We start from the raw sequence: 23352 nt of genomic DNA, 5'->3' as shown, positions 1-23352 counted from the left end.
TGTAAAACCTGCTCTGTGTAAGCATTCGACTTGTTTGGGCACGCTTACGTTAAAAAACAATTTTAGAATGACTTTCTTCTGTCAAAATGCTAAAAATAACTAACCAGCAAAAAAAAACACCAACTAAGATTCAATCAAATCGAAAACTACACCCAAATACTAAGCAAACAAAGAGGAAGCATCCCACTTCCATTGCAAGCGCACACACACACACATTCCTTCCCTTTTACATACATACACATATATACAGAGTTGAAATGCTGTTTGATTCATTTTTTCAGCGTACAATTTTCATCATTCCACTACCAAGTATGACATCACCCCTTCCTTTCTCATTCATAAATACAATAGTTTTATTATAGTAGATTATCTCGGTAACCATAGAAGCTATCAAAAAATACAAAGCCCAGCATCACCACTGCATCATTCTACACATCTCTGTAATTTTTCATGCAATTTTTATTCTTTTCCTGCCCTTTTGAAAAAGACAAACACACTACTTATTATCAACTGTTTGTTAAATGTATTAGCCCTCCCAGCCACTCAGACCCTCTGAAGAAGCCTAGAGACACATTCATCATCCAAACTTCATCTGCACATCCCTGCAGAACGGGGCACTACTGCATAGTGCCAAAGAGCCCAGCATCGCCATAAAAATACAGGACCAGATACTGCAACAGCTTAGGCTTCAAGGGCTCACAGCTCTTTAATATCCTTCCAAAATGCCTGAGAGATCTGCATGGTGTGAATGTAAGTGTCTTTAAAACAAAACTAGACCTCTTCCTGTTACAGGTTCCAGATGAGACTACCGCATGGCAGGAAACACAGATGAGGGCAGCAGCATCAAACACTCTCATTGACCAAATGCCACTTGGCAGAAACAGCCATAAGGAACTAGGACCTACTGACAACTCGAACGTTTGCTCTTTTCTGCAATATTAGTACATGTCTATGTAATACATAGTTATTACATGTGTATGTATTCTTCTAATACTTCCTAATACATTGAAATGAATGGACATACTAGAATGTATACCAACTGATGTATGTCACTTTTGTATCCTCTCCATTTTCTTACTTGCTGTATAAATTTATGGTAAACCACTTTTTACACTCATCCATACATAACACACAATTACGAGATTACTACGCAATAACTAGCACATGGATATGAATAATTGGGTACACTACCAGAAGTATATTGGATAAGTTTTATCCCTTAGTTTGTTGGTTTCCCAACCTCTAACTCACACAGAAATATATATATATATATATATATATATACACACTAATATATATATACATAGAAATATTAATATACATACATAGAAATAACAATATATATACACACATAATACTATACATATATATAAATACTATGTCTTGACTATGCCTGTACTGACGATTAGAAAGTGTATTTTGTACACTAACTATGAATATCATATGATTTGCGGCTGAATCTGTTTTTAAGAGTTGGCATTCCCTCACATTCGGTACACTGCATTTATTATGGTAGTTTTGACTTTAAGAGTCCCTCATAGCATGAGGCATTTATGTAATACCCTTAATATAAATAAATATAAATAATATATATATACATACATACATACATATATATATATATATATATATATATATACTAGCAGCTAAGCCCGGTTTCACCCGGTCTGTTCGGATGATGTGGCTGTGATCGTTTTCGGTTAGACATAATTTATAACACCGTTTCTCAACCTTATCATTTCGGGTCCCCTGTATCAATTGGAGCCTCCAGCTGTATGAAAATTTCCTGACCCCACCCCCCAGCCCCTTTTCAGAAAACAGCTTCAGGAGTTATGAAGAAAGAATTTGTATGTAGTCTGTTTCTGAGAGCTATTCTATTGGACCTCTGTCTAATCATGGAAACATTGATTTACTTATGAACATAGAAAGAAATTATATATTAATCCCTATTTTTGTAAGCAGTTGTATCCGTAAAAACTTTATTGCAGAGAACAGAAGGGTGAAGTCAAACTTTGCCTCCGGAACAACAAAGACCAGCTGCCTCATCAGCCCACTTCTTAGCTTGACGAAATTGGCATTCCCTGTCCATTTTACCAAGAGCCATGTCCAGGTGATTGGAGAAATCATCTGCAGGACTGTATCTGAAGCCAGCTCTCATCCAAAATGCGCCCCTTGCCAACCTGTTTTCCCTAACCTCCAATGATTCCTCAAGACTCGATTGCTGATGTGGACTACACTGGGCAGCAAGGTGGGCCCGTCTTGCTTCAACACGCTTCTCAAGGAGTGAGCGTTGATTACGACTACGCTGGGTGGCAAGACGGGCCTGCCTTGTTTCTGCTGACTCCTGAAGGAGTGAGTGCTGATTTCGAATACGCATGGAAGCAAGACGGGCCTGCCTTACTTCAACAGGCTCATCAAGTAGTGAGCATTGATCTCGACGACGCTGGGCAGCAAGACGGGCCTGCCTTGCTTCTGCTGATTCCTCAAGTAGTGAGCGCTGATCACGACTACGCTGTGCAGCAAGACGGGCCTCTCTTGCTTCTGGTGTTTCCTGAAAGGAATAGCAGAGCACATATGAAAGTGCAATATTTAAATGGGATACATGAGAATGTGTGGAAGCAAAATCGAAATGATATGAACGTTGAAAAACGTACCTGTGAACGCAACTCCCTTTTTCGCTGTTTTAGGAGGGCATTCCTTTTGGAACAGAGCATTGATCGTTTTCGGTTAGGCATTATCTGTAAAGATGGTTTTTACTGAGCCAAACGTCATGAGATTTTTTAAAGAAGCAAATACTAAGTTTAACGAAAGTATAGTTTTTTGCAACTTGAACCCATCTCTTAAAGTAAAACGTTAAGGTTTTTGAACGAAGTATTAATCCTTATCTGTTATTATAGGTCAAAATGTATAAACAATAAATAAGAAAAAAAGTAATGGAATGTTTCAAAAAAAGCATGCAGCTTTGAAGGCCAATATTGGTAAATTGATTAGAAATGACAATAGTGAATAACCATGAAGCTAAATGATAAGAGATCATCTATCATTTTCAGTTAGGCATAAGCTATGATGGTTTTAATAGAGACGCATTAAAAAGTTGACATAAAGAATTGCTTTAACAGTTAGAAAATGTCTGACATTTCAATCATCACCAAGAAATGAGGCTGTAAGAATTTACGGGAAAATTGTATCTAAGAAGTAAAGCAGAAATGATTTTTAACTGTACTGCCAAACTTCTGCAACTTAATAGCGGACGTATCCAATTTAAGAAAAGTGAAGATAAAAGCTAAGTGGAGAAGTATGGAATAAGTCATTGTTATACGCTTATAGAAAAAACAGACACGCACCTTTTTAGAGAACAAAATGTAGGTGAGAGCTATTGTATTAGACGTTTAACAGAATCGGACAATATCGGCAAATTTTTTTTTTCAAAATATGCGGAAAAATACGGAGATTATGATTCTGAAAAAATTTCCAAAAATCTTTTTTTTAAGAATATTTCTTTTTTTTGTAAATATGCGGAAAAATACGGACATTATGATTCGGACAAAAATTTCAAAACATTTCTGTACTTACGGTTACGGTTAGGGTTAGGGTTAAGGTTAGGGTTTTAGGGTTAGAGTTTTAGAGTTAGAGTTTTAGAGTTAGGGTTAGGGCTAGGGTTTTAGGGTTAATGTCGGGGAAAAAGTCAAAATGATTTTTAACTGTACTGCCAAACTTCTGCAACTTAATAGCAGACGTATCCAATTTAAGAAAAGTGAAGATAAAAGCTAATTGGAGAAGTATCGAATAAGTCATTCTTATACGCACATAAAAAAAATAGACACGTACCTTTTTAGAGAACAAAATGTAGGTGAGAGCTATTGTATTAGACGTTTGTCTAATCAGAGAGCAGAAATTGAAAGAAGACATATCAAATGGACGTGTGTGTGTGTGTTTGTGAATAATTTGGCGGGAGTTTTGCAGTCAGCACGAGGTGGTTTGTGTTTATCTCTTGAGTCGAATTGTTGTGAATTTGTCTGCAATAGCAATGCCCGGACAAGTGAAAATATTTTTTTAATATGTTGTTGGGGAAAAAAAGGGGATCTTTTGAAGTTGGTGTGAAAGCGAAAGAGACAGAGAGAGCACAGTTGTATCAGTGAAGTTCTTTTAAAGTTGCGTGAGACAGAAGAATTGATGTGTGTGCATGTGTTTGTGTGTTTGATGTGGTGTGCAAGACAGAATGTGTGGTGTATATATGAATTCCTTTTGTGAGTGTGTGTGAAGAGACAGAGAGAGTAATGTTGATGGTGTGTGTGTATATAAGAGAGAGAGATAACTGAAATTTTTCCATTCAGTTTTTGTAGTGAGTGAATGACAGAGAGAGAGTGGTTATGTATGTATGTATGTATGAATGAATGGCTTCAGTGACACACACACACACACACGTGCATGCACGCAGGTTGTTTTAATCGATTTTCTCGTTAACTATGGGGGTTAGGAAAAAATACAAGCCACATTCCAATCTATGCAGCCGTCTCCACATGTGTGCCATTTTTCACGTGAATCCACCCAGCTGTTTGGCTGTAAACCTCAAGACAAGAAAGAATACAATGCTCGCCCATGTCAAATTTATTATAGATTTATATATGCATATACATTATATATATATATATATATATATATATATATATATATATATATATAATATATGCCGTTTGGCCGTGAACCTCAAGACAAGAAAGAATACAACGGTCAGCCAACTTCAATTTATATTATAGATATATATACATATATATTATATAGTTTAGTGTCCAATACATATTTATATATATATATATATTTATATACATATATATATATAAGCATGTATATATATATATATATATATATATAAGCATGTATATATATATATATATATATATATATATATATATATACATATATAGGGGAGAATTCACAAAAAAAAACAAAAGACAAAGACAGGTGGTGTAAACAACAAACAGATGTATTAGTTTAACGCTCAGGAAGTGAAGAAGCCTTTAACATTTCGAGCTTATGCTCTTCCACAGAAAGGAACACAGAAAGAAACAGGGAGAGAAAATGAAGAATGTGTAGTGGCTAGACTCATACATAAGACTGGTCAGCTTGGGTCTATAGTAGAAGACACTTGCCCAAGGTGCCCTACAGTGGGACTGAACCCCAAATCACATGGTTGGGAACTGATGCATATAGTCTCTTTATTTCATGAATTAGTCTCTTTATTTCATGAATTAGCGTAATTTAGTTCTGGGTACATTTTCCATGCCACCAGCACTATATATAACATATATATGTTTACACATTTGCTACTTCAGCCAGTTTAATGAATACAAACAGAAAGACAAGAAAATTAAGTTTGAACTTCTATTCTGAGATATCTGTACCATTTAAGGGCATGTATCTGACCTAACAAAAAGTTAGAGCTTTATTTGTGAAGGTGGAATGAGTCAATATTTTTATAGAGTATAAGGCACAAACATAAATACACACATGACAGGCCTCTTTCAGTTCCCATCTACAAAATCCACTCACAAGTCTTTAGCTGGCCTGAGGCTAAAGTACAAGAAAGTCACCCAAGGTACTACCCACACAGTGGAACTGAACCCAGAATCAAGTGGTTGAGAAGTAAACTTCTTACCATACAACCCCAACTTTATATAGATATATATATGCATGTCTGTGTTCGAAAGCATGTATGTTTGTCTTTACATCATATGGTAGTTGTAAATGAATGCCCCCATCATATAAGCAGTATGACAGGGTTTTACTCTGTAAAAATGTGTGCTCATGGAGAAATATTACCTAGCCTGGAAACAGATGTGGATTGACATGAAGGACATCTGGATATAGAATATCTACCACAATAAAGTCCATTCAACCCATGCAAGCATGTAAAAGTGGACATTAAAATGATGATAAAGAATATTTTTACATATTGTTTCTTTTGTTTAGTGCATAGACAGAAGTAAATACTGAAGTAGGATTTTTTACAAACAGATGCACTTCCTGCATATGTGAGTGTGTATGTGTTTGCACACACACACCATAGTCAATTTTCCTCACATTTCTTACTGTATATATCTTCTCCTGTGCTACCTCCTTGATGAGGCCTCTTGGTGCATAGCTTGGTGTCTTATATCATTCTGCAGGCACCTATCCCTGATGATTAGAGATTGAAGAAATAATTAATTTAAGTGGAAACATTTGGATATTTGAACATGTGCAAAAGCCCACTGTCTGCTGGCAAACATTTGCACAAATATTTTCCTCTCAGGTGCTGAAAGGTAGCAACCCCACTCTTCATATCAAATCCAGAGCTTTAGAGCTGCTATAAAACAGATACAATGTAAGGTAGGTCTAGAGGTTAAAGAAATGCTAAAGCAAAGGTGTGTATATGTGTATCAAGTGCAAGAAGCAAGATAGAGAGTACCTCAGCCAAACTCCTGACAGGCAAGAAACAAAGATATAAATTCCTTTGAATAGGTAGTAGTGATGGTATGGAAGGAGTAGACATACTACCGGTAGAAAACCTGATGGAGGTAGTTAGGGTGGGTGACAAGATATTAAAGCTTATGCTAGTTTTTGTTAATGCAACAGTAACATCTATCTCTGCATTTGCTCCACAATTTGGACTGGCAGATAAATCAGGACTAATTCTACAAAGCCCTCTTCTGTACTGTCTTGATGACAAATAACAGTGACCTTATATATATGGCTCATGACTTCAATGGATATAGTGGGTAGCACTCTGATGACTTCCATGGTATCCATAGAAGTTACAGCTATGGTTCCTAGCCTAAAGTGATGTAGTGTCCTTGAGGTAGAGAGCCATAAAATTGAAAAGTCAAGCTTGGAAAGATTCGAACAGAGAACAATAACAGGAAGCTAAAAAGGGAAGCTAGGTGACAGGTGTACATGGCAAGGAAAGAAGCAGAATGTAAGAAAAAGTACAAATGTGTTGAGAGAAAAACTAGGAAAATCAGAGGTAGTATGCAAAAAAGACTACATTGGTATAGGCAAATGTTTACAAATGAGGGCAGCTGTATGAAGAAGAATTATTATTTGCTTACAGTGGCTGATACTTGTGAAAGAGGGAGATCCAGGAAGATGTGAGATGAAGTAGTAAAGACTGAAAGAAAGGATTCAGGTGCCTACAGAATCAAGTGCTTGAGAAGACCTGAAGACCTGTCCATCAATACAAGCATGATGAAAGTGTTGTTAAAATGATAGTAAAGATGGAAGCTGAAAGCATAATGTGCATGCACAAATTTAGGTCCCCAACCCAATATGTACCAGCAAGCCTATCCCCGCTGTCCTCATCATACCATCATTCTTCTAGTTATTGTATTATTCTGTTGCAGTAAATAAATCTAAGTAGAATTCATTACTACATATATCATCATTCTTTCTGACCTGCTAGTCATTATTCCCTCTTTACCAAACCATTTCCTACATGGTTGGCATTAGGAAAGGCATCCACTTCTCTCCTTGTCTACTTTTTCTGCAGAAGAACGCATGTTTGAAATGTAAAAGACTTCTATTTTTCCTGAGCATAAAACTAATACACTATTTGTTATTTTACCTCATCTTGCTTTTTCATTCTTGCACCATGCATACATACACACACACACACATATATATATAAACTTACTTAATGTGGATATACTGCAGAAAACCAGAAAACTGATATCTGCCTAAAAAAAATGCATCTCATAAAGACATATCATGCTAATAAGCACAAAAATATATCAGTGGTAGACAAGTTTCAAGCACCCAGCTAATTGCAATACTACTGATATGTAAATTACTGTTTTTCTCAGTAAATAGAGGCCAAATTTGTCTTGACATGCAGTTACTAGTGGATACTTGCTATTGGTAATGCTCAAAGAAGTATAAATCTCAATTTAGCAATTCTGCTGCTAAACGTTTTTTGTCTGCTACTGATATACTCAGGAGAATTCTTGATTCTTGAGATCATCTGTTCTCATACGGACCTGGTCTTAATTGCTATTTGGTCCTTATGGCACATCATCTAGAGTTGGAGATGATTTTAATAAATCAAGCATTTAAATTGTATACTCTTTGATATACCTATGTTGTTGAAATACTGGCCATTGGCCAATCGGAGTTATCTCTCTTGGGTCATTTTTGTTTATATATATAAACACACACAAATGCTAAAATTTTAAAGAAAGTTTGAGAATAACATTTACTGATAGCATGACTGCTGTGTGTAGATTCAAATTCACAGAAGCCCCAGTCAAACCAATCTTAGGTTAGTATGTACATGTGTGTGTATGCATGGATGGATATGAAATGAATTTTATCTGACCTATGCAAGTATGGAAAGTGGACATTTAACAATGATGAGTGTATACATTATCTATACACACACACACATACATACATCAAGTAGACAGATGCTCTTCCTGTTACCAATCCTTACCTGTTTCCAAGCAAGATATATTTATTACCCATGGCTGCACCTATTTTTATGGAAGATTGTTTGATGATGGTGCTCATTTATACCTATCATATGAGGCCAAGACCAGGAAATATAAACATTTGCAAACACACACACACACATGTGTGCAATGGGCTTTTCTACAGTTTCTGTCTACCAATTCCACTCACAAAGATTTGGCTGGCCTTTGACTATATTTGGAAGGTGCTCACACCTACTCTGCCAGGCATCTTCTTCGCTGTCATGTGTGGATGATTGTTTTACATCCACACATGAAAAAGCAGCACCAAGACAAAACTAACAGACAGCACCTTCAAATGTAGTTAGTGCAGCCAGGACTACCACTCACATCATCATCATTTAATGTTGATTTTCCATGCTGGAATGGGTTGTGGATGTCTATAGTTACAGCAGATGTCATTCTGCCAACACAACCAAAACAAGACTTTCCAGACACAGATCGTAAGACTGCTATATATATATATATATATACATGCATCATACATATTAATATATGCTTGTATATGTGAAATCTCTCCAGTCTGAACTTATACAAAGCAGACTGGAAATCAATCCAAAAAGAGATTCTCAGACAAGACTGGCTGAAATGTCTCTCCATACCAGATATCGACATGTCTGTTATGCAAGCCATATGCTACAAATATGTCCCAGAGCACACGGTCAACACAAAAAGGAATGAGATTTCAAGGGAGAGGAAGATCCTCATGAGACAATGGACGAAGGTTGCAAATTACTTCAACCAACATCCCAAAGTAGTGAAAGGTCCCACCTAAACACAACCCTGATGGAGATTGAAAACAATCCTATGTGAATGAAAGAGCAGAGACAAAGAAACCTAGATCATAAAAAACATTAAGTCAAACCCAAAGGCCTTCTTTCATTATACTAAAGAAACAGCCTCAGTACACTGCAAAATAGGACCCCTCTTCCAAAAAGACAGCTACCTCACAGATAACCCAACCAGGATCAGTGAGGTACTGAATGACCAGTTCAAAAGTGTCTTTACTACCCCGTTGGAACACAGACAACTGAACAAACCAATGGATTTCTTTGCCGCCTCACCTACAACCAGGGAGGGCAGTTACGATAGATTACATCAACATTGGGGAAGAAGATATAATACTAGTCATAGATGAGGTGGCCACAAACTCAGCTGCTGACCCTGATGGTTTCCCAGCAATCCTCCTCAAATTGTGCAATGTGCCCTGGCAAAATCACTACAGATTCTCTTCCAGAGTTTTCTTGCGAATGGCAAGCTGCCAGGCAAATTGAAGGAGGGAATAATATGCCCAATTCATAAAGGAGGAAGCAGAGCAGATGCCAAAAATTATAGGCCTATCTCTCTGACATCACACATCAGCAAAGTCATGGAACAAATAGTCAGAGGAAAACTATTTGCATTCCTTGAAGAAAACGACTTGCTGAGTGATATCCAGCATGGTTTCCAACTAGGTACATGCTGCCTGACACAGATCCTACAGCACTATGATTGGGTGTTGAAGCAGTTACTCAACAACTCAAATGTGGACGTAATATACCCTGACTTTGCAAAAGCTTTTGATAAAATTGATCATGGTATGATATGCCACAAACTGCATGATCCCAGCATAACTGGAAAACTTGGAGAGTGGTTACATGACTTTCTGAAAGATGGAAGTCAGACAGTGGTGGCCAATGGTGCCACCTCAAAGGAAACACAAATAGTGAGTGGTGTTCCTATCTTAGGACCACTGCTCTTCATAGTGACCCTCTCACATATGCCCTCAGCTGGACTGAGGACAACAATATGCCATTTTATGCAAGAAAATTCAAAGCCCTGTGCTACCAGTACCCAAAATTGAACGATAAACATACAGGGTACACTGGCCCAGTGGGGGCTTACAATCCCAGAACCTAAATCAGTGCACGACCTGGATATCGAAATGAGTAATGATGCCTCTATCCAAGTGCACATTACCAAGATAGCAACAAAGGACAGATGGTTGGCTGGATCCTGAGAACCTTCAGAACCAGAGGAAACCATTCATCCTCAGCTGCCTGGACTACTGCTCCCAACTATGGTCACCCCACAGTGTAAAATTAACAGCAGACCTTGAAGCTATCCAGCAAAGCTACAAAAAGATTGTCTCATTGCAACAGCTCAGCTACTAGGTAAAGCTGAAACAGCTAAAACTCTACTCCCTGGAGCAAAGGCAGGAGAGATATGCAATAATATACATCAGGAAGATCCTGGAAGGGATTGTACCAAATTTTGGCATTGAAAGCTACACAAATCCCAGAACAAGTCACCACTGCACAGTGCCAAAGATCTCAACACTACCATCACATTTCAGGACCAGTTACTGCAACAGCTTGGGTTTCAAGGGCCCACAGCTTTTTAATATTTTCCCAAGAAGCCTGAGGGACCTACACAAAGTGGATGTAGCTGTTTTCAAAACAAAACTGGATCTCTTCCTGTCGAGAGTCCCAGATGAACCTACCTTGCGGCAGGGGGCGCAAATGAGGGTCGTGATATCAAACTCCCTTATTCACCGACTCTCAATAATTACAGTGTAGCAGAGCAGTGGTGCCCCAGCATGGCTGCAGCTTTGAGCTGGAACCAATTAAAGAATACATATATATATATATATAAATATTATCTTCATCCTCGTCGTTTAACGCCCACTTTCTATGCTGACATGGGTTGGATGGTTTGACTGAGGGCTGGTGAGCCAGAAGGCTGCACCAGGCTCCAATCTGATCTGGCAGTGTTTCTACAGCTGGATACCCTTCCTAACACCATATATATATATGTATTGGGTCATCCCATAAATGAAGTTTTTTTCAATTGCATGAACTAAAAGTTGGAGGGGGAACAGGATAAACTACCTCCATCAAAATACTATAAAAGCAGGTAGTAATTTTACCTTGTACTTATTCTTAGTGCAAGTTTTGAAAAGGGCAGTTCGATTTTAACAGCTATTTTTTCAAAGCTATAATGGAAGTGACAAAGGAGCATATTCTGTATATTTTGATTTATGAGTTCAATAAAGGCAACAACGCAACGAAAAGTGCAAGGAATATTAATGCAGTATATGGGGATCAGACAATAAATGTAAGCAAGTGTCAACAGTGGTTACAGAAATTCCAAGCTGAAAACTGCAGCCTAGAAGACAAGCTTCGTATTAGATCTGTAGAGCTCATCGGAAAAGTCAGCAAGTTGGGTCAATGGGTTCCTCACAAACTCTTTGAGTCTAATCACACACAGAGAGTGAAAGTATGCTCTTCTTTGCTGTTACGTCTTACAAGTTAACCTTTTGTGGACTGAATAGTGACTGGTGACGAGAAATGGGTTCTCTATAAAAAATGTCAAGCGCCGAAGACAGTGGGTAGGGAAAGAAAAAACATTAGCACCCCAGGCTAAGAAGGTTTTCACCCACATAAAGTGTTATTATCTGTTTGGTGGGATATGAAAAGTTTAGTCCACTTTAAACTTTTAAACCCAAATCAAACAATAACAAATGAGATCTACTGCGAGCAGCTTGAGCAGCATAAGTGAACACAAGAAGAAAAATGACCATCTTTGGTTTCAAGACGTAAGGTGTTCTTCCATCAGGATAATGCTTGGCCACATACAGCAAGGATGACATTCCAAAAGCTGGAGCAGTTTGAATGAGAGGCCTTGCAAGTCTACCAGATAGATGGAAGAGCACTGCAGAAAATAAAGGAGAGTATAATCTAGATTAAAAAAGAACTTTGTTTATCTAATTTTGAAAAGTAAAAGGAGTATAAAAAAAAAAAACGCATTATTTATGGGATGACCCAATATATATACACACACACAAATATGTGTGTGTGTATAATACAGCTAAAATTGCATCTTATTTACATAATGCAATGAGTATATACAAGATGTGCTCAGATTGGTTTACCACTAAAACTCCAGCTTGAACTGTAACTAAAACAAAAGTGGTGTTGTAGCTGCCTAGCAATAAATAGTGGTTTGTCATTGAACAGGTAGATATTTATTAGAAAGAAGGAATGAACAAGCAAAACATGTGCTATCACTTTAGAACGTGTAATTTATATTTCAAACATAATTGCAGAGTCATTAGAGTAAATAAGGCATTAAGAAGTTAAGCATGAAGTCTCTTACAGCTGTTTCTAAAATAGCTGTGCATATCTCATTGAGCAAATATTTCCATATAAAAGCCAACTATTCCATCTTCAGAGAAGAATTAAGGATTCATCATCATCATCATCATCATTTAACATCTGCTTTCCATGCTAGCATGGGTTGGATGATTTGACTGAGGACTGGTGAACCAGACGGCTGCACCAGGCTCCAATCTGATCTGGCAAGTTTCTACAGCTGGATGCCCTTCCTAACGCCAACCACTCCGAGAGTGTAGTGGGTGCTTTTACGTGCCACCAGCACAAGGGCCAGTCAGGCAGTACTGGCAACAGCCACGCTCAAAATGGTGTTTTTTATGTGCCACCTGCACAGGAGCCAGTCCAACGGCACTGGCAACGACCTTGCTCAAATGTTTTTTCACATGCCACCATATAAGTTTTCACATACTTATGGACAATATTTACATTAGTTGTTCTTTCATCCTTATTTCAACAAAATGTGTTGAGATCTATGCTTTGCTGAGGAAGTCTGACAAGACCAAAACATACCTTGAATCATTCTTTCTATTTACTAAAATGATTAAAATAATACTAGTTATTGCTCTAATTTTTTTTTTTAGCAGTGCATATTTGTAATTAGATTCTGGATTCAGTCCACTGCATGGCATTCTGAACAAGTGTTATAGTCCCGGGCTGATCGAAACCTTGTGAGAGAATTTGGGAGGTGAAAACTGAAAGAAGCCAGTCATGTATGTATGTGTATACACACACACACATATATAACCAGTCACACAAGCAGTGTCATTCATTTTCAATATTGTGCAAGAATATATCTGACCACAGGAAAATATTACTTTGCTTGGAAATAGGTGAGTGTTGATAATGGGAATGGGCAATTCAACCCACGCAAACATGAAAAAGTGGATGTTATGCTGATGATTGTTGATGCACACTGCATTAAACATTTCAACACTAACTTCATATAGACGATATCGTTATGTGGATGATATTGTTGAGCAATTATCCCTGATTTTCAATTTGAATAATCAATGTCTTATAGTATTTAGTTTTATTCTTGTAAATTCTGAATTGAAACCTAGGGCAAATTTGCCTTTAAATAAATATAAGTTGAGTTCATGTTCTCAGTGTTAATTCAAATGACTATCACACACTCCCTATAAATTTCCATATTCTGAAAATGTAAGAAATCATTATTATGTTAGCCCTGGGAAAATACACATATAACAAGGCAATTTTGTCAATTAGCCTTAGAATTGTCCCTTTTTTTTTCTTTTGTGTTTTTAAAAAAAATAAGATAAGGGAGATATGTCTGCTATCCCTAGCAGTTCAAATGACCAGTTAGACGTTCACTGGTGATGATATGAGCAACAATTATGTTAAGATAGAGTCATAACATGGAAGAATAAAAAACTAGTAAAAACACAATAAACAAAATTCATTAACTTTTTCATGCCTGAATAGACCAGACACCTAGATAAATGTCTTCCAAGAAATATAAACACATGCTTGCAAGTGCTGCTAGTTTAAAAGCTGCATACCCACTCAACCATTTCACTTTCTCTCACACACACACACATGCAAACCAATACATGATATACAAATGTTAACTTCTTGATAGTTCTTGACTTATTTGAAATGTAATATATTAATGCATGTGAAGTCAATATCTAACTATACTAGAAACAATACACTCTCTACATAGATATTAAAGCAAATCCATCTCAGATGTTCAGATTTCAAAGTTTCATGTGTTACATACACAATCATCAGTAGAGAGTGAGAGAAATCTTATAATTATACATATCGAATTTACAGTGATACATATTTTTCGTAAAACACAACAAAACAAGGGGCACTACCAAAACAAGTCTAATAAGCAGATACAGTATCTCTCAGAGATGTAAATGATTTGATATTATAAATTAATAACATTTGAGTTCAACTTAGACCTATCGCATAGCACCGTAAACATTAACGTTCATATATTCATAAGGTACAGTTTCATTAACATAAAGAGAAATGTGTGTGTGGATGTGTGTGTATATATATATATATATATATATATATATATATATATATATATATATACACATTTGTATATACATACACATTTATATATACACATTTATATATACATATATATATACATTTATATATACACATTTATACACACACACACATATATATATATATGCACGCGCTAGGACAGCACCTTCAAGCGTATAGCTGATATTAGCTATAGTACTTGCCTCTATTTCATCGACCTCGAAATGATGAAAGACGAAGTCAACGTAGGCAGGATTTGAACTCAGAACGTAAAGAAATGTAATCAAACAACACAAGGCATTTTGTCAGGCACTATATTCTTCCATCCATCGCGATATGAAAATGGTTGCAAAGAAATACGCATATTATTAATTTGTATTGTAATATATAGTGTCGGTACATTTCTGAATGTTTGCGACTGCCTACCCTAAGCTTTCTCCAAATATCGCGGTAAAAAGTTTTCTATTATATAAAACAGAATAGATATATGAGTCATATTGATAATCTGCTGTTATCCGAACAGTTGGCTTTAGGAAGAGCATACTGAAAATACGTGCCCGGTTCGGTCTCTAATCGAGTACAATATAACAACATAATCATTTTTATTTAGATAAAATAACTTTGCTATTAAATTAATATAGGTAAGGCTATTCTAACATATATAAGAAGTATTTGTCTGCTAAGGACTTTGTTTCCAATTTGCTGGAACATTTTCTTTTCAATAAATAACTGAATAATCTATTTACTCATTTTTACATTTAAAAAAAAATGAGTTGGAGGTGTTTGTTTTTAACGATATTTTGACTTCCAAACCTCAAATAATTATACTTTAAAATTATTATACTATGATGAGCACGAATACTTTTAATCGTAATTCTATAACGCGGAATCGTTTTGAGAGAGAATAAAACAAAGAGAGTACAGTATAACACGCATAACGAAATGCAATAACAACAAACAGATATCAATAAAGAACCTGTTGAACTATCAGAATTTTTTTTTTCATCCTTAACATTTGCTATTTTTAGAAATAGGATTTTATATATTCTTTTAGTGCATTTAGTTGACAAAAGTTAGTTTATAGTTGATATTATCACGTTGAGCAGTCAAGCCAAACCGTAGTTTATACCAGCTACTTTTCAAGACAGTGGTAAACCTGCTAAATGTTTTTAAAGTACACTTTTAAATCGACGTATTCCTATTAATAGGACTAACAAAGTAAGTACTGCAAGCACCATTCTTACAAAAACAAAAAATAAAATTGCTATCACACAGAAAATTAATGAGTATTATATGTATATAAAGTGAATAATGGAGTCGTTTATATATGCCACACACGAAAATCTAGGCTTCCGAACCACCGGTGAAAATTAAACATTTTCAGCAACAAAGAGAATGTTGATTTGAGTTCCTTACATGATTATTTTAAGTCTGTTAATTTTCGTAAAATCAGTCAAATTAGAAACATTAATAAAAGTTATCTTGACATTTCATTATATACATAAACTTTTACTAGTTCTTTTAAACAAACAAAAAATACACGCTAGATTTTTTTTTTGTCACAATAACTACGAAATGTATACTAGAAAGAATTTTACAAAATTTACTCATTTTGCTTCAGATCTGGTAAATTCTAAAAATAAAACATGTAAAAAAAATTTAATTAGACAAAACAGGGGAAGGTCCTCCTCTCCATGTTTCTATTTTAATTGTTGGCTCCACCAACATATCACGTGATCATAATGAACTGGGGACAGTATCAATACAAACATCATATCAACCTCTTATGACTAGTAAACATGGATCGTTTACTTCTTTTAAAATATTTTCTTATTTGTTTCAAAGAAAACAGGCGATTTTCGTGAACTTGAAGTATGGATTGCGACAAAATGGAATCTAAAATATTTCTACCGTATAAGAAATATATATATATATAGGCATTTCATATGTATATAGTATTGTACATTATGTTGACTCAGTGAGTACCATACATACTACTTTCACATTGATCTAATTAATACTATGAAAATGAAAATGTAACTGGTTGGGTTATTGTCTTTACTACATCCTGTAGATGAATTTAGTCAATCCTAGTAATATGACCTATGTATGTTAACTGCTATATATATATATATATATATATATATATATATATATATATATATACACACACACACACATACACACAATACTTGCTACAGACATGCGCGCGCAGGTACAAATCTACTAGGATGTGTAAAAAAAAAAGTAATGCACAACTGAGGAGTGATATAATGGATATACTGTAATGATACTGCTGGTTATATGGTGGAGGAGAGGAGAAGGTAGTGAAGATATTGCATGTGGTATATAAGCGTACAGTTGTTATTGTTGCTGTTGCTGCTGCTCCAATAATCGCAGTTTCTGTAGTTAGCTTTTGTTAATTATATCTTCCTCGAAACGACCATGCATAAGAAAAAAATGTCGATAAGTCCAATAAGTATTCTTTAGATACTTAGAGATACTTACGGTATGAAATCTGGAGTATGATTTGAATGTTTTTGTTTTGCTTTTGGTTAAAAAAAAATATAATTAATTCTCTATCATTTTCGAATGTAGCACTGTTTCCAGCGTTTGTAGCGGTCCCTGATCCTTCCCCCGAGTGTTACGGGACAGGTTTCCACTCGTGCGCATGCTCACAATAGTGATATGCAAATAATATCACCATTTTGACCAATCATAGCAAAATGTAGCTGCCTTTCACGCTTCATTGAATCTTCCCACAATGCACCGAAGCTTTTTAGAACTAGTTATGACGTAGACTCACCCATCTATGTAGACTGACTTTTCGAGCCTTCCACAAGGCATAGATTATATTGAGGCATCATTCTCCTGATACTTATTTTATATGAAACAATATTGGTTTTATATTGTAACTAATATGGAGGGGGTTCCAAAATTCAGATTTGGGGTATTTATGACAGCAAAGAAGACATTTTTACAAATAATTATTTGAATAGATAAAGAAGAGGGTTTTTTTAAATATCATAATGAATAATATAATTTCAGTATTAAATTTTCATATTGTGAATATATTTTACAGTAAGCATCGCTTGGGTGTACGTAATATATATATATACATACACATATATATCATATTTCATTATATATTTTAAAAAGGTTTTTACAAATACAAGTATTTGGTTTGCATAAATATACCTTTTACACACGTGAATTAAAGCTTAAAAATTTTCTTTATTGTGTGAAAATAAGAATCGATGGCTTTATGGAATTTAAGCGCACACACGCACGTTTGCATACACACACACATGCATGTATACACATGTATATGCATATATATACAAATATATAATGCTCGCCCCCCTGGATTTTTAACGCAGTCGTAAAATATTTTTTTTTACATAATGATATTCATGTATATGTATATGGGCATATGTGTATATATACATCCATCATGTGTAGGGAAAATACGTATATGTAACTGTCCAAGTGCATATTCATCTTTGATGATATACAATATATGTATATGCGTGTCTATGTGTATATGCATATATATACGGCTTTATAATGAATAGTGATTGTATGTTATCGACAAGCAAAGTGGACAGCCATCTTGTTCATATTCTATTCACTGTAGTTTTGTTGTTTTAGAGTTTGTTTTTACATGAAAAAAAAACTGTCTTCATAATAAAATTTTGGTAGAAATTTGGTTCTTACTCTTTCTTGAGGTGTAAAATACTCTGAGCCTTGTAAAAAAATGTTTGTTAAAACCCTTAAAAGTTATGAAAATTTTACGTTATATAAATCCTAACTTTTTAGGCCCAAATATTAAAAAAGTAAGAATTTCAAAATTTCTTTAAAAAGTATTAAATCTGTGTTTCTAATTATTTTTATATATTTTCTTAAAGACTAAAACCTTTATTATTTGAAGATATCGGAAAATTCTTTTTTAAGGATATTGTTGATATCACTTAGCGTTGGATTGATGCTTTTTCTTTTTTCTACTTTGTAGATGTTTTCAGTATGTATTTTTAATAATAATAATAACTAAATAATGATAACAACAGTGTAGATGATAGTGAAAGCGGTACGAGTTTTATTGATAGAAGTATAGTGTTTGCAGAATTTTGTGTTGTAAGTGCGTTCCTCTCTTTCTCGCCTTCCTCTATCATACACATAAACGCCTGTGTAATCATGAGTGTGTGTTTGTATACGAAATGTGGATACGACGTGTTAAATATAGATTTCTGCGGGTGTGGAGTGCGACATGTGTATGGCAGTGATGTGGGTGTATGCGCGCGCAGGAAAGTATTTTTTGTAGAGTAACTTCAATATTGTAATAATGAAACTATATTTCCCTACCTCCAGTTGTTTATTCCAGTATTTAATCGTGCCTAGTACATAATGCATAAACTTTCAGCTTTGTGTTTCATTTCATCTGAACAAGCAAATACAATTTATCCGAAACAGCGGAGATATAATTGATATTTGATAAAAATAATTATAAACGCCACTCCAGTTAGTATTGAGTTATACTCAAATGCATTTGTGTGTATGAGTTTATTTTTTAATATACTTAATAGAAATTTCACCAGCTTTTAGAAATATTTTCATGTCCAATAAAACATTTTTTTTTTATCTGAAAAGCAACAAAACTTTGTTTCTTTCGAGACTTTTCGCTCGAGCATCTTCACAGTAAGAAAGGAATGTGGCGTACGTGAGCTTCAGACATTTCCTTAATGTCGACGAGAAAACAGATCATTTAGAGTGAAGCCGTTCGGTTAAGTTCTCGCTTTCTATCTTTCTATCTCTCCCTCTTCTCTTCCAGCCTTCCTTTCTCCTTCTCTTTCTCACATCATAAATGAGGAAGACTATATTTCGAGTGAAGTATAGAGGTCGCAGTGCTGAAAACATACTTGCCTGAGTCAAGGGTATTTGACGTACAAACACATACCATATATAAATTACACACACATACGTACACATACAGACACATACGTGCGTGCATGTGTATATATATATATATATATATATATATATATATATATACGTATACATATATAAACATATATACATATATATATATATATATATATATATATACGTATACATATATACATATATATATATTACATATATATATATATATTACATATATATATATATATATATATATATATATATATATATATACATATATATATATATATATATATATATATACGTATACATATATATACATATATATATATTACATATATATATACATACGCAGACACACACATATATACGATAGATATAATCAAAAGTAAAGAAAGTAAAAGTTGAAAAAAAATTAAAATAAGAAAAACTAAGTAAACATTTTTCCAGATTTATGAATATAGGGCTATCGTGAAATAAATATAATACAAATTTAATTGATAAAATCCATTTAATCTTTTTTTTTTAATTTTAGCAATATTTTATTATTAAAGCTTCGCACTTTTCGTTACTTAGCGGTTTTGTTTAATGATAAAAAGATAAAGCTGAGAAAAGAAAAATTCATTCAGCATGTATTACTTTTTATACACTCAATATGTTACACTGTGTGTAACACTTAAAACGAATTTAAGGGAGATAATTCTTTTTATTTGTCTTTCTCTCACTTTGTTTCTCTCTCCCCCTCTCTTTCTCTCTCACACTATCTCTAGACATTTTTAAAAAACTTCTATTAAGTATTTTTATTCTGGAAAAAAAAAATGTTATTGACCATTTGAATATAACGTCATCTTTTAGATACAAGTCTAGGGAAAAGTAGAATAAACAATTGAAACCACAAGTAAACAGAAAAAAAGGCTTTCTTCTGTTCTAAATGCGGTAAAAACCTCTGGGCGAAAGAGTAACCAATAATTCGAACTAACGCACTTGGGCTACATTATAAACAATGCAACAAATCAGTAATATGGAAACAACAGTTTGAGTGCATATTCGTCCACTTTTAATCTACAAACTTAAAGATCATCGACAGAAAAAAAGTAGTTCAACATAGCCATTACTTTTCGCGGGCTCGATGTATTCGATGTTTATAGATATATATATATCTATTTTGTATAATATATTCCAGATTATTTATATTCCGATTTATTTTATTCACACAAACGTGGTCATAGCTCCAATCAATTTAATGTATTTTGAATTCTTTCTTTGAGCACTTACAACGATAAATACTTTGTTTCAGATGGGATATACTGCGACTCACGTGTGTTTATCTTTCCCTGTCTATCTGTAATCTATGTGTGCGTGTGAAGTTGGTCACCGTCAGTTTTCGATGGACAACGAGAAGCAAATAAACAGTGAGAACTTATTTTTATGTGTGTGTATGTATAATCGACGGAAGTTATAAAGTTATAGAGTGACTCAAGGGCCAACAGTTTTGTGTATTGCCACTTATAAAACAACGAACGAAACTCTCGGTCCTTGAGTCACTCTGTAGATCTGCTGATTATTAATAATAAAGTATATATTCTCATGTTTTGCTTTCGATGTTCCTGTTTGAATCTCCAAACTTTTAACATACATACATTATATATGTTTATGTGTGGGTGTATGTATATATATATATATATATATATATATACACATACACACACACATTATATATATCTGTGGGGGTGGGGGTAGTATTCTAGTATGGGATCATACTGGATGAAAAAAAATAATAAACGTGATGTATATAAATATATATGTATGTTTGTATGTGTGTATGAATATTAATACATGTGTATAATATATATTTATGGGTGTATACATATATTTATATATACAGAGAGAGAGATGTAATATATATATATATATATATATATATATATATATATATATATATATATATATATATATATATATATATATATACACACTCATATGTATGTAGATGGATGTGGGCGTGAGAAAGAGAGAGTGTGTGTGTGAGAGAGAGAGAGAATTTCAATTGATTCTATAATGAGGGATGACCTTAAATATCCTGCCTGCCCATCTTGGAATGAGCGATGGCCATATTGCTTTAAAGTACTGCGAACCGTATTTTAGATATTCAAATGAAAATACAAATTATAAATTGTGGGAGATAAGTGTGTTTCAGAACGTTTTACTCTTCTTGGCATCATTTCAAAAAAGAATTATAGTAAATAATAATTATTTATTATTTTCCGAATATATTGAAATACTAGTATTTGTAGGAAAAAAAAATTACTATTTATAGTTATATCATAAACAAACATTTCTGATAAATCACAAGGAGTCGCTTGCGGCCCGCGAGCAGCATACTGTGCGGATCTATTCTACAATATGAATCAGTAAATAATTATATTGTCATGTTAACACTGCACGTCTACAATATAATTTAACACAATACTGTACGGTGAAAGAGAATCTAAGGTATAATTTTTAGTATAAATTATCTGAATGCGGTACACATTGTCTCAATGCGTTTTCTTTTTCTCTTCAAAAAAAAAAAAAACTAGCTGCCTTTATGGAATGTGCTATTTTGTTCCTGTAAATGAGTATTGATTGTATGTATGTCTGTATCTTTATGTTGGCATTCTTGTCTGCGTTCACGTTTATGTCCCGTTAGGTAGCGGTTCGACAAATAGACATCGATAACTTCATTTACTAGATTGGGCTCAATATCATCGTCTAAACCAATGAAGGCCGAGCAACAGCATGGCCGCAGTTCAATAACTGAAGCCAGTAACGAATGAGAATACATACACACATACACACGCACATACATAAAATTTACAATAGAGTATGTCGCTCTCTCCACCTCCCTCCCATACATATACACACGTCTACGCGCTATATACATAGTCATACTTATATATATATTTTTTGTTGTTGTATGTATACATGTATATATATATATATATATATATATATGTATATATATATATATATATATATATATATATATATATATATATATATATATACATGTATGTATATATATTATGTATGTGTATGTATGTTTTTTATTTACACACACACATACACATACATACATATATATATATATATATATATATATACTTTACAACTGCTAACTTACGACTAGGTTATCTGCTCTGGTGCCCCTTTAACAGAAAATGCAATCTTCATCTTATTTTTAATCGATTTTAGTTTTGTTTTGTTATCGTCTAGCTTTATTTTCTTCACCTCATCCCTGCATACAAATAATATTAGTTTCTTTTGACTAGGCATGCATAAAACCTTTTTTTTTTTTTTTATGTAGTGAAAATATGTGGCGTTCATACCTTTCTTAGTGGAATTAGTGACGTAAATGAAGTGAAATGCCTGACACTTCAGAATAAGAATCAGCTCGTCGAGAGATTAAATCCTACTGTACTGCGCTCGCCACTATGTCAATATTGATTTCCTGACTAGGCACAACGCTCCAGATTTACGATGGTGCGGACAGGTGTAAGGATATGCGTGATGTATATGCGGGACATGTTTGACGCTAGTACCTTTTTCCTAAGGGCGTTTACAACATTGGGACAGTGTAAGGGTTTTAACTGGGAAAATATTTTTGCTGCTTATAGTTTTATTTATTTTACTAGGCACGACGGCTTTATATTTTAGGGAAGGGAAAATGTGACTGAGGACTAGGGATTGGTTGTCAAAATAGCAAAACC

At 34.4% G+C, this 23352-nt stretch overlaps 1 protein-coding gene across 8 annotated transcripts in view; it reads right to left on the bottom strand.

Moving 5' to 3' along the window:
* Positions 1–23139, bottom strand: part of LOC106867666 (uncharacterized) — a 95513-nt gene extending 72374 nt beyond the window's left edge. For 2 of the 8 annotated variants that reach the window (XM_052972700.2, XM_052972702.2), the window contains exons 1-3: positions 17192–17326; positions 2655–2738; positions 2012–2551 (exon numbers count right to left, since the gene is read on the bottom strand). In XM_052972700.2, the coding sequence (XP_052828660.1) occupies positions 2012–2551; positions 2655–2735 (621 nt within the window). In that variant the 5' untranslated portion in view covers positions 2736–2738; positions 17192–17326. Of the gene's footprint in view, positions 1–2011; positions 2552–2654; positions 2739–17191; positions 17327–19045; positions 19672–22971 lie in introns of those variants that run through there. The other 6 variants (XM_089363530.1, XM_089363641.1, XM_052972714.2 and 3 more) reach the window with 5 other exon arrangements.
* Between the last annotated feature and the right edge of the window lie 213 nt (positions 23140–23352).

The sequence above is a fragment of the Octopus bimaculoides genome, chromosome 1 (assembly GCF_046866305.1).
Source record: "Octopus bimaculoides isolate indiv1 chromosome 1, ASM4686630v1, whole genome shotgun sequence".
Classification (NCBI taxonomy): domain Eukaryota; kingdom Metazoa; phylum Mollusca; class Cephalopoda; order Octopoda; family Octopodidae; genus Octopus; species Octopus bimaculoides.
This window is presented reverse-complemented; position numbering and strand designations above follow the sequence as displayed.